Source organism: Protopterus annectens, chromosome 3.part0 (assembly GCF_019279795.1).
Source record: "Protopterus annectens isolate FY-2018-M chromosome 3.part0, PAN1.0, whole genome shotgun sequence".
NCBI classification, from domain to species: domain Eukaryota; kingdom Metazoa; phylum Chordata; order Ceratodontiformes; family Protopteridae; genus Protopterus; species Protopterus annectens.
Window position 1 is genome coordinate 1,617,611,827 of NC_056731.1, and position 16,660 is coordinate 1,617,628,486.

At 47.4% G+C, this 16,660-nt stretch overlaps 1 protein-coding gene across 1 annotated transcript in view; it reads right to left on the reverse strand.

Moving 5' to 3' along the window:
* The window catches only part of UBR5 (ubiquitin protein ligase E3 component n-recognin 5), a 3,965,620-nt gene that overhangs the window by 1,300,281 nt on the left and 2,648,679 nt on the right, over nt 1-16,660 (reverse strand). Inside the window, exons 33-34 of the mRNA XM_044065648.1 lie at nt 14,991-15,117; nt 14,761-14,890 (exon numbers count right to left, since the gene is read on the reverse strand). Of these exons, the coding sequence (XP_043921583.1) occupies nt 14,761-14,890; nt 14,991-15,117 (257 nt within the window). The remainder of the gene's footprint in view (nt 1-14,760; nt 14,891-14,990; nt 15,118-16,660) is intronic.

A 16,660-nucleotide genomic window follows, 5' to 3' on the forward strand; every position in this document is an offset into this window, starting at 1 on the left:
TTGACAGGGGGCCGTAACAGAAACGTACCTTTAAGAAAAGCCTTACACAGCATAGAGGAGGCTAAGGCAATGTTGTCTTCACCAACGTGAAAACTGGAAATGGCTGCCAATTGTACTTTCACTGTGGAGGAACTAGCTCCTTGCTGAAAAATGCCAGACAGGAAATCCAACACCGCTGGAACAGGGGCTGTAAAGCGATCTAGTTTTCTCTGTGAGGCCCAAATGGAAAAGTGCTTCCATTTACTGCAATAAAGTTTCCTAGTGGAGTCTTTAAGAGAAGCCACCAAAATGGATTTTACCGGGGATAAAAGACCGGGATTCCTGACAATTAACGGAACTGGAGCAACCAGGTTGTCAGCTTGAGGCTACCCAGATCAGGCAGATGGGCCCCCGACGGATGGAAGATTAGATCTGGGAAGGGATCCAGAACCCATGGGGGACCTAAGAGATGAGACCAAAGGAATGGGAACCAAACCTGACAAGGTCAGAACGGGACAATGAGGATCACTTTGCACCGAGGCGGCAAGCTTTCTGAAGAAACTTCGGAATGAGTGGCAATGGTGGATAAGCATACAGAAGCCCGGGGGATCAAGCATGGACTAGAGCGTTTCCGTGGACTTCCCTTGGTGATGGAATCAAAGTGAAGAACTCGCTGCACTTCGCATTGGAAGGTGATATGAAGAGATCGCAGCAAGGCTGACCCCATACAAGGAAGATCTCCTCGGCTTCTGACTCTTTCGGAGACCACTCGTATAGCATCAGAAAGGTCCGACTCAATCTGTCCGCTAAAATGTTGAAGCACCCCAGAATGTGCGTTGCTATCAGAAACCGACCGGTGGAAATCACCCATTCCCACACTCTCATGGCCTCATGACATAGGGGGTAGGATCTGGTTCCCCCCTGCCTGTCGATATACCAGACAACCGACATGTTGTCTGACTGAATAGCAATCAATCCGAGAGGGAGGACAGTGTAAAAGACTTCCAACGCTAAAAGCATTGCCCTCATCTCTAGAATATTTATGTGCAACTTGGTCTCTGACTGGGACCATGTGCCCTTGACTGTCCTTCCCAAACAGTGTTTCCCCCACCCGAGTTGGGAGGAGTCCGTGGTCACTGTGGCTTGGACTGCAGATGACGCGAAGGGGCGTCCTTCTGATATCTCCGGTGAACTTAACCACCAAAGAAGAGACGTCCTGCAGACGTGACTGATCTTGATCGGAAATTCCATGGGCAGGTCTAGCCAAGACCACTGAACAGCTAGAGTTCAATGAAGAACCCGCATGTGAAGGCACACACAAGGGAGAATCGGCTGCCATGGAGCCCAGAGCCCAGAGAACCTCGCTCGCCTTTGGAGACTTGGAGTTCACTATCTGAGCTATGTGGCATGTGAGGTTTGGGATCCTGTCTGGAGTTGACAATACTTTCATCTGCAAAGTGTCTAGCCGTGCCCCGATGAAGTCTAGAAATTGTACTAGTTGCAATTGGGATTTCTGAACATTGACTGTAATTCCCAGTAGATCTGCCAACCGAATGAAGTAATCTCGGTCCAGACACAGGTGATGCTTGTTGGGCGCAGCAAAGAGCCAGTCATCCAGGTATGGAAATACCTGAATACCCTGAAGCCTCAGGTGAGCCACTACAACTGCCACTACCTTGGTGAGCACCATGGGGGCTGTGGTGAGACCAAAGGGTAGGGCTCTGAACTGAAAATGACTGGCTCCCAGCCGGAAGCACAGAAACCTCCTGGAGCTTCTGTGTATTTTGATGTGGTAGCAAGCATCCTGGAGGTCAAACGAGCACATCCAGTTGCACTCTCAGAGGTAAGGTAGAATAGACTGTAGGGTGACCATCTGAAATTTCTGTTTGGCTACAGACAGGTTTAATGTTGACAAGTCTAGAATGGGCCTGAGGTCCCCCGTCTTTTTTGGCACCAAAAAGAACGCCTGATCTCGACTGATGGGGGGGGGGGGACCTGTTCGATGGCTCATTTGAGAAGCAGCTTTAAAACCTCTAGAGCTGCGGCCTCTCTGTGAGCAGGTGGAACATCCGGTAGGTGTTTTGGAATATTTGGAGGGGCAACAAATTGGATAGAGTAACCTCTGGATATTATATGTAAAATCCAGTGATCTGTCGCAATGGATTCCCATGCCGCTGGGTGTAAGGACAATCTTCCCCCAACTGCCTCCAGAGTAGGACAGTCGGGCAACCCCTCAGGGCTGCTGACCAGGTCTATAAGAAAAAGGTTCCCTAAGCCCAAGATTCCTGGGACCCCCTCTACCTCTGGGTCGGCGTCGATCCTGTCCCCCTCTGCCTCTAGGGGACTAGTTGTCCTGTGAATCCTGGGAAAACTGAGATTTTCGGAACCACATCTTCTGCCCTCTGATTCCTAAAGAAGGACCGCTGAGGGTTAGAGAAGCGGATCCCGACAGCAGACGAAGTCTTCCCGTCCTTTTCGCTCTGGACAAGTGTGTCACGTACTGTCTTCCCAAAAAGGGAAGAACGATCGTAGGGAGCGTTAATGACGCCTTGAAAGGGTCCACGAACTGACACAACCTGAGCCAGGCATGACGCCTCATGACTATGCCTGTACCAGCCACCCTAGCTGCTCCTTCCATGGGATGGGAAAGGAGTCGCATCGACATGTTTGAGACTGACTTCAGAGTACACATTTTCGCGGAGAACAACTGTCTGTCCTGCGGTGATAAAGACTCTGGGGGCAACTCGGAGAATTCTGAAGCAAAGTCTCGCTGAAGCCAGATCAAGTGTCAAATAATTCAGAGCATGGATTGAAAAGGTTGCTGAGGAATAAATGCACTTCCCAAACCTATCCAACGACTTGGACTCCTTGTCTGGAGGGCGGACTGAGGAACTCTCCTGTGCTAGTTCCTTCTTTGCGGCCGCTGCAACCAACATAGCATCAACTGCGGCTCCTTTCGACCAAGGATGTCTGCTGGAAGGGGGAGATAAAATCTTGTCAGGGCGTTTGGGAATGGGGTCTACGGTGTCAGGCTCCTTCCATGCCCTCGTGGTGATGAGGTCCACTGGCAGGGACACCCAGGAAGTAGATGGGCCCGTACCAAAGGCCTCCAGGAACACAAACTCATCCCCAGAAGGTTTTGGGGCTGACCAACCTCCCCTCTGGCGGAGGATCTCCATAATTTCACAGAAGGAGACATCTTCGGGAGGTGACCTGGGGGAACATTCTCCTTCATCTAAGTCAGTTTCCGAAGTGAGGGACTCGGGGGATTCCAAGTGCCTCCTTTTGCATTTGCACTTACGGTGACCCTCTTCAGTGGGACTCTCAGAAGGGGATTCATGAGCCGCATGGGTTTCTTCAGGGAAATTAACCTGGGGATCCTTTGGCACGGGCTGTCCATGAGACAGGATGAAGGGAGTCGTCGCCAAATCTAGGGGGACCTGGGTGGTATCCAAGGGGATGGGCTGGGGTCTCAATCCCTGGGAGAGAAGCCTCTCCACCAGTTCGAAGGCAGAGGGAGAGTGGACCTCCTTAGTACCAGGTAAGGAAGACACTCTCCCCGGATCCGAAGCCAGGGTAGCCTGAGGTCTAAGGGAACAGATCAGATGCAAAAAGGTTGGAGCCGAAGAATCCATTCCCTCGGGTCCGACTCCCTCTCCGCGTCACCAAGAGTCACTCGTATCCGAAGTCAGATTCGAGGAACTCAAGGTAACAGCCGGAGTCGAGGTTGGAGAAACCGTCGGCGCCGAGCTACCAGCTCCGAAAATCCACGGATCCAAGAGCCCCGAAGCACGGATCGGGGAAGGAGAGATGGTGCAGAAAAAAGGCATGGAGGTCCCCCCCCCTCCAGAGGGAGAGGGGCCTGGCAAGACTCCCATCTGAATTTGGGTCTGAATGAATCTCTGCATCATCCAGTCCATGTCCAATAAGCTCAGAGTCGACCCCGACGAGGCTACTGACTCGGATCTGGCTGGTCTGTGCAATGGGGAGGAAGGCCTCGGGTCCGAATGTTCCAATGGCTCCAATGAGAAACGAAGAGACCGGAGCCGTGGAGAAACAGGCCTCATGGTCTTAGAAGGGGGACTAAGAAAGAGCTCCCTGTCTGGGGATCTCTTGCAATGTTTGTCCTATATCTTCTCCCTATCCTCTCTGCGCTTTTCTTTATCTTTTTCTTTTTCCTTGTCAGCCACTCTGACTGTAGATTTGTCTTTAGTAGACCCATCACCAGAAGAAGAAGAGGGAGGTTGAGTCCCTGTCTGGGTGGGAGGTAGAACACTAGAGACAGAGGCCAAGGCAGAATCCAGCATGGCAGCAGGGAGAAGGCCTTTGGCTACTAACTTGGACTTCCGATCCCGAAGGGCCCTCAGACTGAAACCTGAGCAGATAGCACATTGAGTGGACAAATGTGCCACTCCCAAGCAAATCACACACAGAGTGCGACCATCAGCCAGGGAGAGCTTATGGCCACACTCTGTACATTTTTTGAAAACCGGCTTCGGCTGATCAGCCAAAGTCCTGCACCCAAAGGTAAAAAACTACCTAACAGAAAAACCACACACAAACACAGGTAGGGGAAGGGCAGGCCTAACAACAACTCTCCAAGTTTGCAAAACTTTTTTTTTTTTTTTTTTACACCGACGAACAAGCGATATATTAAACAAGAGGAGGAAGGGAAAATATTAACTCAAACACACACTAGATACAAGTAATAATACCACTTACTATCCCTGAGCTCAGAGCAAAGGAGACCACGATGCACACTACTGGCGCGGCTGAGGGAAGAAAGGAGATGGTAGGGCAATATAGGTAAGGGGAGGAGCTCGGAGCTTGCAGAAGATGCTAGAAAAAAAAGTTGCCGGCTCGGATCTGATACGGATCCGTATATCCACAGGTTGCAAATAAAATGAAGTTAACTACTTTAGATAATCAGTTCTAGGTCTCTTACAGGGGGAAGGCTGGCTTCCCCTAAATAAAGTAATAAGGTCTTCAGCCATTCTAAGCATTTGCTTTTTAGGTATATGGGCCTTATCATGCAGTTTGGATGTCGTTTTTTTAGGTGTGGGTCGAGGTTTAGGCCTTGACGAAGAAGATGCCGTCGGTTTAAAATGCAAATCTTTAGGCCTGAATACACACTTAGAAGCCAGTGCCTGCACAATGGCGCCGGACCCATCCAAGGTAGAAACATCCGCAGGTTCCATAGTTGAAGAAGCATCTCGCGGCATAACGAACTCCAAATGGGTCTCAGCAGAGGCCTGCGAATCTGAAGAAGCAGGTATCAGGGGCTGCGAAAGTGCCTGAGTACTGGCGAACTGGCGACTAGCTTAACAGAAGCGTCGTCAGCAGTTTTGAACCTATGCAGTCTTTTCTGTCTTTATCCTTACGTTCTTTTGGAATATCGGTAGTCATATGGCTTACCAAAACCATTTCTGGATAGTTAAACTGAGTATCAAAATAATTTTCTGCGAAAATAGACAGATGACGAATAGTTCGGGGGTTGAATAAGGCATAAAACTGACAGCGAGGGACGTTGTGGCCTGGGGCTAAGCAAGGAATGCAGTAAGAATGAAAATCTTTATGAGGTATTTGCTTTCCACAGGTAAGACAATTGTTAACTTTTACTGACATCGGTTAAGAGCAAGAAAAAGGATCCCCAATGGGGTACTTGAATTTTTTCGAAGACGTTGGTTCTGAAACTCGAAAACGAAAATTTCTGGAGTCAGCCGACCGACAATTGCGAACTTTTTACTTAGGGCACCGCGTGGCAAGAAAGACTGATGTAATGGTGTCGGCTGCATGTTTTATACCCCTGACAATCTGACATCATGGAAGGAGGGACAGCACCCGACGCAGGAATTCAAGACTCTGGTATTCAGGCCGCCTGAAGGCTACCTGCAGGCAGATAACCCAAATGTAATGACTGCAACAGTGAAACACGAAGAACATCCACAAACGGGATTGAATACCCTCTGGAAATTATCAAGCACCCAACGGTCTGATGACATGGACTCCTATGCGGTCATGTAAAACCAGAGGAGACCTCCACTGCTTCCAAAGCAGAGCAGTCAGGCAACACCTCAGGGCTGCTGTGCGGGCCTGTCCGAGAACGGTTCTCGAGTCCCAAAATTCCTCTGACCCCCTCCTGCCTCTGGGCCGGTGTCTGTCCTGTCTCCCTCTGCCTCTAGGGGAAGAAAGGCCCTGAGTGTCATGGGAATACTGAGACTTCCAGAACCACACCTTCTTTTGCCCTAGCTGATTCCAGGAAAAGGATCTTTGAGGGTTCAAGAAGTAGATTCCGATGGCAGACAGTGCCTTTCCATCTTTCTCACTCTGGACCAAGATGTCACGGATGGTCTTACCAAAGTGGGAAGAGCCGTCATAAAGGGCACTTGCAAAAGCCGCCTTAAGAAAGTTCAGTTACAGATTTGCTGTTTCTGAACTGTTTGTAAGTTTCTTGGAGACCAGTGCTCGCTTGGGCTAAAGGGAAGTCTCTGTGTTCACCAGTGGCAGTGGTTAACACTGAGCAGCCTGCCTGCCCTGTAGGAGTGGTTACTGCCTAGAAGCTGTAGTTTTATTGGCCATTTTGGGTCAATTCCAAACTCCTTGATCTCTCTCTCTCTCTCTCTCTCTCAAAACCCTGCAACTCTCTTTTTGCGCGGTCTTGCGCACAGAGCAGCGTCGGGCAGAGCTGCTTAAACAGGTTTAAAGTATTCCCGGCTCCACAAAGTCTGCTCTTCACCTTTTCCCTTAGAACTGCTCTAAATCTCTAATTAAGCACTCTATTTTCATTCTAAAGCCCTGCACTTCTCGTATAAGTAATCTCATAGGTAAACACAAACTAAAGCACTACATCCTCTTATATTCCTTCTAAGCACTTGCTCCCTATTGGTTCTTTCTGATCAGTCAATAAGTAGTTCCCTATATTATTTCAGGCATGTCCAAAGGTCAGCTTCGAGTTTACTCTCCAGTTTAGCTGGTGAATCTGGGAATCTTGAGGCAATGTTACAACTACCTTATGTATACAGACCACCCTCTCCTCCTCCAAACAAGCTCAAATATATGTGAGAGATGCAACTATATAGCCAAACTGGAGGCTAAGCTCTCAACCCAGTACTGGCGCAGCCTGTCAGGAGGAGAAGGTAACCACACACACCACAAATCCAGTCTCACATAGACATATCGCATCAGCAAACCAAACACAAACACACAAAAACATACTCGAAGGCTCTAAATAAAAATCTGCCTAAGCAGCAGAGACCTCCAAAGCAGACATCCAAGCAACACCTACCATGAAACAATATCCACGTAACACAAAGCTCACAAAGTCAGTGTGCCACACAGTCACAGCCCTTAAGGCTAAACAACACACCTAATACACTTGTAATAGGTGACTCTATTGTCAGACACACTGACGTCCCACTCACCAGGCTGAACAAGGAGAAGGTCACTGTAAGCTGCCTGTCGGGTGCCAGGATCCGCCACATAACAAAAGCACTCAGGTCACTCCAAAGCAAGTACAAATATGACTCCGTCATTGTCCATGCTGGTGTGAATGACCTGAGACGTACCTCCCTGGACTACATCAAAAAAGACGTACAGGAGCTTTTTGATCATGTAGCCCAGGCCGGTCCCTGACCTTGAGTAGCATCTTAACCTCACCAAGAATGATGCCACAGTATAAAGACAAAATGATCAATTTTAAAAATTGGCTAAAGTATTGGTGTCATTCAAAGGGGATCCAGTGTCTGTCAGCCTGGGATGACATGCTCGACAAGCCACGTTGCTTCGCTAGGGACAGCTTGCACCTGTCACCCCTGGGTTTTCGAATACTGGCAAAGGCTCTTGCCTCCCCCATAGTGCCCTTTTTAGGCAAGGCTCAAAAGACAAACCCACCCCCATAGACAACACAAAGAAAAAAAACTAAGGGTAATGCTGCTCAATGCCAGAAGTCTAAACCTCAAGATGCATGCACTCGAGACTCTCCTCAGTATGGAGAATATCGATATCTGTGCAGTAACAGAAACCTGGTTCAAGGCTCCCGAGAGCACCCCAGCACTAACAGGTTATACTTCATACCATGCTTTCTGGCCCCAAAACTCGGACCAAACCACAAAAGGAGGGGGGAGTATCCATATTTATCAAAGATATCCACACCTCCAGGTTAGTGGCACTGCACGAAGCATCGGAGACCATCCATGTGCAACTAACAGTGGGCAAACTGCCTTTCAGTTTGTAGCTTGCTACAGATCACCCTCCCACACAGAGGAACCTCACTCGGCTTTCCTGAGAACACTGCAGAATATGAAGGTCTCTCCAAACACTATTATATTGGGTGACTTCAACTACCCAAACATCGACTGGGAAAAGTACTCAAGCCCAAACACCCTCGCCCAACGGTTCCTAGAATTTATAAACTCAAATGCTATGGAACAACTGGTCGCCACTCCCACAAGAGGGGAAAACATATTGGATTTGGTCATCACCAACATGGGGTCTCTATGTCCCACACCAGAGGTATACACCTCATTGGTAAGATCAGACCATAAACAAATCTCACTGGACATCCATATTCCATCCCTACCCCTAGCCAAGGAAACCACGGTGAAGAACTTCTCAAAAGCAAACCACACTTCTCAAAACTGAGGAGGAATCCTTCAAAGCCCCCGGGCCAGTGGAAAATACGGCCCAAAATGCAGAATCCTTTACAAAAGCATTCTATGGACACCTACAGGAATGCATGGAGCATGCTATCCCAAATAAAACCAAGGCAGAAGACCTGTCTGGTGGACCCCGGCCAAAAATAAGCTATACAACAGAATACATGACAGAGCAAAATCCCAAAACGGGAAGGCATCACTGAACAGTACTAGCAAGAAACTATGATCCCTCATAAAATCATCTAAGGCCAGCTTCAAAAGAAAAATTGCACAAGTCACTAAAGATAATCACAAGGCCTTCTTTAGTTATGTCAGAAACCTGGGAGGCAACTCCCAGATATGCTCTGAGTTAGTGCAAAATGACAAAAAATACAGTAAACATACAGACATTGCCAACATCCTGACAGAAAGGTTCAGTGCAAACCCCCCCCCTTCCCCCCCAAAAGAGCAAATGTCTATCCCAACAGAGTGTAGCCTTCCTGAAATCACAGATGCACAGGTGAGAGCTGCCCTCTCCAAAGCAAAAAACACAGCATCAATGGGACCAGACGGTGTCCCAGGCTGCGTCTTACACGAGCTCCAAGAACAACTAAACCCTCATATAAAGTCACTGTTCAGTCTCAGACTTACTACAGGATATGTACCCAAGGAATGGCGTACAGCAACAGTGGTCCCACTCCACAAAGATGGTGCCACAACAGACCCCGGAAACTATCGCCCTATAAGCCTGACTAGCTTGGTCTGCAAAGCTATGGAGCGTATCATCATGGAAATCATAAACAAAGACATTGGGAAACTCCAGACACTGGATCCTACCCAATTCGGCTTCGTTAAGGGCAGATCTTGCCTCTTGAACCTGGTCGACTTCTTTGAAACAGTTACCAAAGCCATAGATGAAGGGAAGGTAGTCCACACAGCCTACCTGGACCTCGCAAAAGCCTTCGACACAATACCCCACTCGGGCATCATAAATAAGCTCACCAGCTTAAATATCAACCCCTATGTCACAAGATGGGCTGCAAACTGGCTCAGGGATAGAACCCACATGGTCAGATTAGCAGGTGCCATGTCAAGACTCTAAACCAGTTACAAGTGGTGCCCCAACAAGGCTCAGTCCTGGGTCCTCTCTTGTTCGGTATATATTTCTCCGAGGTACAGGCTAACACGGGTGGACTATGGATGACCAAGTTCGCAGATGACTGCAAACTGGGTGCCGTAATCGACTCTCCGGCTGACACAAGCATCCTCCAAAAGGGTCTCACAGAGACGGATAACTGGTGTCAAAGCCATGGCCTAAAGCTAAACGCCAATAAGTGCATAGTCATCCCCTTTGGGAAAAACAAAATGCCCACAAATTACCACATAGGTGGTAATCCATTAAGTATGGAAGAAGTAATTAGGGACTTGGGGACCAAAGTAGACAGCAATCTCTCCTTTGACAATCACTTTGCCAAAGTGGTTACAAAGACCTTCTATATAGCCCACCTTATCACGAAAGGGTTCACATCTAGATCAAGAGAGGTCATTGTGCCCCTCTACTCATCACTTATCAGGCCCATAGTTGAGTACAATGCCCCCATTTGGGATGTACCTTACCTGACACCTGCAGCAACCGGAAAGACCCCAAAAGTATCTCACCAAGAGGATCAAGGGGCTCAAACAGATGCCCTATGCAGTTCGGCTAAAGAAACTCCAGCTCTACTCAGTTGCGTACCGCCTACTCAGAGGCGATCTGTGTCTGACGTATAAAGCCATGTCCAACCCAGAATTAATGGACATGCTTCACCTCAGGAAATTCAAATCCCTTAGGACTTGAACCTCAGCACAGAAATAAATAGGACATGCTGGAGGGACAGATTCATATCCCAGAGGCTCCCCTCACTCTGGAACAAAATCCCAATCCATGTTAGGCAGAGCCCCTCACTGACCCTCCATGAGAAATCTTGAGTGGATGGGAGATCGTAAGTTTACCCCTGGGATCTCTTCTGTGTCCCTGCTTGACAGAGGTACAGTAAACTAACCTTAAAAGGGCTACCTTCTGTGACCTACTACACAGAGGCACAGTCAACTAATCTAAAAGGGTGGCAAAATCCAAACACACTCTGGCTAGGCTTATAAATGCCCTAGGGCAGATAGCCTAGTATCAACCTATGAAGGGTTCTGTGAACGGACACTATCTGAGCCAGGTGTTGCGCCTCATGGACATGCCGGACCCAGCTGCCTTAGCCGCTCCTTCAGTCGCATGCGAGAGGAATCTCAGACGTACTTGAAACTGCTGTAGAGGTAGCCATCCTTGCAGAGAACGTAGCCCTGTCTTCCTGCTACATGGACTTTGGGGGTGACTCAGCCAGTTCCTTAACCAGCTTGCACTCACACTATAGTCAAGTAACATGGGCCAGATAGTTCAGCGCCCTGACAGAAAAGGTCCCTGAAGCATAAAGTCACTTCCCTAAGGCGATCCATCATCCTAGACTCACGGTCGGGAGGATGAACCGAGGAACTCTCCTGGGCTAGTTCCTTCTTGTTGGCGGCTGCTACCACCATAGCATCTACAGGGGACCCTTTATTCCAAGCCAGTCTGTCTGCAGGGGGGGCTCAATATTTTGTACGGGCATTTAGGGATTGGTTCCATAGTGTCCAGTTCCTTCCAAGCCTGCGAGATGACCAAGTCCACTAATGGATCTACGGGGAAGGGACACCCAGGAAGCAGACGGGCCTGTGCCGAAAAACTCCAGAAACACCAATTCGCGAGAGGAAGGTTTTGGGGTGGACCAACCTCCCCGCTGGTGCAAGATTTCCATGATGCCTCTGAAGGAGACAACCTCAGAAGGTGATCTGAGGGAACCTTCCCCATCATCCAAATCAGTGTCCTCAATGAGGGACTCCGGGGAGGAGTCCACGTGCCGCCTCCTTGCACGTATGCTAGCGAGGAACCTCTCTGGTTGGGTTTTCCTGAGGGGGCTCGCAAACTACTTGTTCTTCCTCAAGGTAAACCGCCTGTGGCTCCTCGAGCACAGGCTGTCCCTGTGGTAAAATGACTGGATTTGCACGCAAAGCAGAGGGAGTTGGGCAGAATCAGAGGATATAGTCAGGGGCCTCGATCCATTAGAGAGAACCCTTTCATCGAACACCAAAGGAGACTGAACTTCCTGGGACACCACTAAGGGAACCGCTCTCCCCATATCAGACGTTGGAATCGGAGCTGAGCCAGAAGTAGATGGAGCTCCAAGGAGGTGGCTGTGACCTGACAAAGTTGGAGCAGACAGAAAAAGCACTACACCCTCGGATACAACACCTAGGCTCTGGCTCAGAGAGCCAGTCGGATCCGACATGCTCCAAAAGCAGCTGCCAGCATCGAGAAAACCGGTACAGTCGGTGCCGACCCCCTGAATAGGGAAACACTCAGATCCATGTTCTCCGAAACCAGGGATCGGATAGGAGAAGGAGATATAGGTCTAAAGAAGGGAAGCCAACTCCCTCCTCCAGAGGGAGAGGGTGCCGGCAAGACTGCCATCTGAATTTGTGTGCGAATAAATCTCTGCATCATTTTATCCCTGTCAATTTCAGACAGACTGCAGGTGGACCACGACAATGCCACAGACTCTGACCTGGCGGGTCGAAGAACCGAGGCTCTAGAAGGTGGCCTGGGTTCCTCCGGCTACGGATCAAATCTAGGAGATCGGAGCTGAGGGGAGTCAGGTCGGTACCTAGACTGAAGTTTGGTGGGAGGTCCAGTTGGAGCCGAAAGGTCTGGGGACCTCTTTCTCTTCTCACTCATATGCTCTCTCTCCTTCTCTCTGTCCTTTCTATGCTCCCCTTCCGCAGGCTTAAAGGCCGGAGGATGAATCCCAGCCTGGGAGGGAGAAGAAGCAAGGATGGGAGTAGAAGGAGAAGCAGTCACAGCAGCAGCTGTGACTGAAGCAGAAGTGGAGTTGGCCACCTCCATAGAAGGGAGCAGGCCCTTCATCACTAGTTTAGCCCTACGGTCCTTGAGGGCTCGTGAGTTAAAACCACCACAAATATTGTAGTCAGTAGACAGATAGGCAGCACCCAAACAAGGCACACAGAGTGTGGCCGTCAGCAGGAGAGAGTTTGTGGCCACACACAGTGCATATTTTAAAGACTTGCTTAGGGAGATCAGCCATAACTAGTCCCAAAAACAAGATTTTGACAGACACACTCCACTCACCACACACTCAGAACCACAAGCACACAGAAGGCTGGGGGGGGGGGGGTCTAACTACTGCAAAACTACCTAAAAACTAAGGAAAAGTGCCTACACACGACACACCAGAGAGGGGAAGGAAGGAAAGAAACCTATGCTACCAGCACACACACTAAACACTAACAAAACAGGGGAAAAACCTACTCACAACCTGGAGCTCAAGAATCACGATGCATTGGAACCTGCAGCAAACGAGATCTGAGGGTTGGAAGATAGTGGTGGCATATTATGAGTTGGGGGAGGAGCTTGGTGCTCGAAGCAGATGCTTGTGAAGTTGCCAGCTCAGATCCATTATGGATCCGATACTCACAGGCTGAACATCAAATGAAGTAAACTACTTCAGTTCAAATGTTTGGCTTCTTCTGCATGAAGGTACCAGGGCAACAAAGTTGGTCAATGGAGGATGTCTTGTGTCTGAGGGCCATCCACAAAGAAAGGGTCATTTGAAGGCAGATAAAAGGGAAAGTTGTCTACATGTTGCAGAAGCAGCTTAAATAATAGGTGTTCTGCAATAATCAATTGGGGAGGGGGGGATCAGCAAAGGGTGCCCTGTAGTGGGAAATTCTGCACAGGTCCATGACAAGCATGTGCAAAGACACACACTGGTAAACAGATGTGTAATAATGGTGGGCTCCCTTGTCTGCTCAGACATGTATTACCTTATGTTAAAGTTCGCTTTAACATCTAACTCCCCATGGATAACCACACAGACATCAAGTGCAGAAAGGGGAAACAGCCCTTCAACTCTGATGACACACTGCAATGAAGGGAGGATAGAAAGGAAGTACATTTACACTTGAGACCAACCAGACATCGATCAACAGGGTACTAAATGGCCCAGCCCATGTTTGCAAACTTGGCTGCTATCAGCACCAATATGAGGAAGCAGTACATGAAATGCACAACTAGGTCCCAAAAGAGTCTGCCAGGGAACACCTACCATACTGTTTTCTGAATCATCATATGGGGAATGGAGTATGGTGAATCTTTTATTTGTTAAATAACAAACAAGTTGCAAATGACACAAAAACAGAATCTGCGGGTTTTTTTTTTTTTTTTTTCAGAAGACTTAGGTGGTGTAAGCCCTGTTCAGTGATGGGCCTTATCCTTTCCCTTTAGCTTTGGACTGTACTTGAGACTGCATGAGAAACCCACTTACTAATCCCTGTGCTAGCTACTCTCCACATCTACCATCTTACAGACTTGTAAGCTAACATTTGGGTTTCATCTAGTTTATTCCATAACTAGATTAAAATGTTGGCACATGTGGCACTCAAAACTGTGCTCCTTTCCCAGGCAACGCAGTGCTAATGCAGGCTTTGGATGATGATCTGACAACATTAGCATTAAACAGGAAAGTGGCCAGTGAAGATAACTATGTTTAAGACCCAAAGTGTATGACTGCTACAAAAGAAATGTGAAATGTAAGGCTCACTGAACCCTTCAAGTTCTGTACATTGCTTCAGAATCTGTGCTGGTGGAAGGCCAATGCAACCCCCTGAGCATGGGAGCTACAAAATGCAACAACTATCTGCTCAGAGGGCCCACAAGAGTGAAAACTGAAGTTGTCACTCACTGCAGACACCCCTTCAAAGTTTTAAGGGTTCACACGCTGCAGACATCCCTAAAAGTAAGACCCAATCTGTAAAGCTGATTTGCACTTATGTGAGTAGGTACACATTCCCTAGTAATATATTAATCTACTAAAACTCTGAAGCACTTTTCATACAATAAGGACACTCTGAACAAGACTTAACTGCATCCTAAATGTACATGCAAACCATTTTCATCACAAATGGTAATCTATATCAGCTATTAAATATGACATCAGAACAACTGCATTATATGTTTATAGCAAACATACACAGATATATATATAATAAAAACTATGAAGTAGCTTACCAAGATGTCAGCTGTACATTTCACAATCAGGCAGTGTGTGAAACAATCTAACCGAATTGTTCCACTTTGCTGACTAAGATAAACTTGTTCTTCAGGAAGAAGATGGCCAATTCTACTACTTGCACTAAGGCTTTGGGAACAAAAGGAAACATTTATTTGAAGTAAAGCAACTTTTACTATATAAGCATAAACATTATACTATACTTATTTATTAAATAATAAATACTTACGGATCTTTATTTTCTTGTGACCCAAACATGATCATTGATTTTAAGGCATTCCAGTCCTGAAGAACACGCTCTAATGCAAGCTGAGCAAACCGTGGAGGTTCCAAATCATGATCAGGCATATCAGCTTCTAAAAGGTAATAAATCTATTGAAACATAGCCCATTTCAAAAACTAACCATCCTCAATATTTGCTAAGGTAATCTAAAAGAATGTTTTATCACATGGTAGAAAACAATGTGAGCTTCTTGGCATTTTTGAGATTATACTACAAGATAAGTATAGTTGCATAAGAAAAGTACAGCTGTGTACACTTACCATAAATGTAGATGTTCGAGTGTATTCACTGTTGCAGTCATTACATTAGGGTAATCTGCTGGCAGGTTGCCTTCAGTCGGCCTGAATTCCAAAGTCTTGGGTCCTATGTCAGTTTCTGTCTCTTCCATGACGTCAGGTCGTCAGGGGTATAAAACAAGCAGCCACCGCCATTTTCTTTAGTTTTTCTTGCCCCAGATGTCAGGTGCCCCCAAAAAGGTAGCAAGAATATATATATAAACTATATATGCATGAATCAATACAAACTTTACCTTCATCTACAAGCAAATACACCACATAGGTTGCAGAAGATAGAGAAGGAAAGATAAACTCCAGAATGAAAGGGGGATGGCGAGCGGGTAACCTGGACTGCAACAGTGAATACACTCGAACATCTACATTTATGTTAAGTGTACACAACTGTACATTGTTCTTCATGTTTCATTGTTGCAGTCATTACATTTGGGTAGAATCCCAAAGCTATGGATGGGAGGCTGGAGCTAAACAGCATTAGGGGCAGCTATAAGGCCCTGCAGAACTGCAGTGGCAAAGCCTACCCTGGACTTGGAGTAGAAAAGCAAATGATAATGCTTTGTAAAGGTGTGAAAAGAACTCCAAGTAGCAGCCTCTAGAATGTCTTTGGTTGGTACTCCTCTGAGAAAGGCTGCTGATGTAGCTGCAGCTCTGGTGGAATGAGACCTAATGCTCTTGGGCACAGGTTTGCCATGGTGTAAGTAGCAGAAACGAATGCAGTGGCTTATCCACTTTGAAATAGTCTGCTTTGAAATAGCCTTTCCTTCTGATCCTGCAGCATAAATCACTAGTAATTGCTCAGTTTTTCTTAGAGCTTTAGTCCAGCTCAAGTAGAATCTTAGCTGTCTGTGTACGTTCAAGGAATGCAGCATTCTCTCCCCCTTGTTCTGCGGATTTGGATAAAAGGTTGGCAGATGAATAGTTTGGTTAAGAGCCACACTGGAAACCACCTTAGGCATAAACTAAAGATTGGTCCTCAGAGACACCCTGTCTGGGTAAAATATGATAAAAGGCTCCACCGCCATGAGGGCCTGTAGCTCTGAGACTCTTCATGCTGAAGTAATTGCTAGGAGCAGAGCTGTCTTCCATGATAAGAACTTTATATCTGCAGTAGCAGCTGGTTCAAATGGAGGCAGGGTGAGCTTTTCAAATACATAATTGAGGTCCCATGCAGGTATTGGTGATCTTCTGGGATGCCTTAAACTTTTGGCTCCTCTAAGATACTGCTTCAGTAAAGGATGAGAAAAGACTGGTGGCTCTCTATTGTAATGAGCCGAAATGGCAGAGGCATGGATTTTTATTTATGAGAAAGCTAGGCCTTTGTCA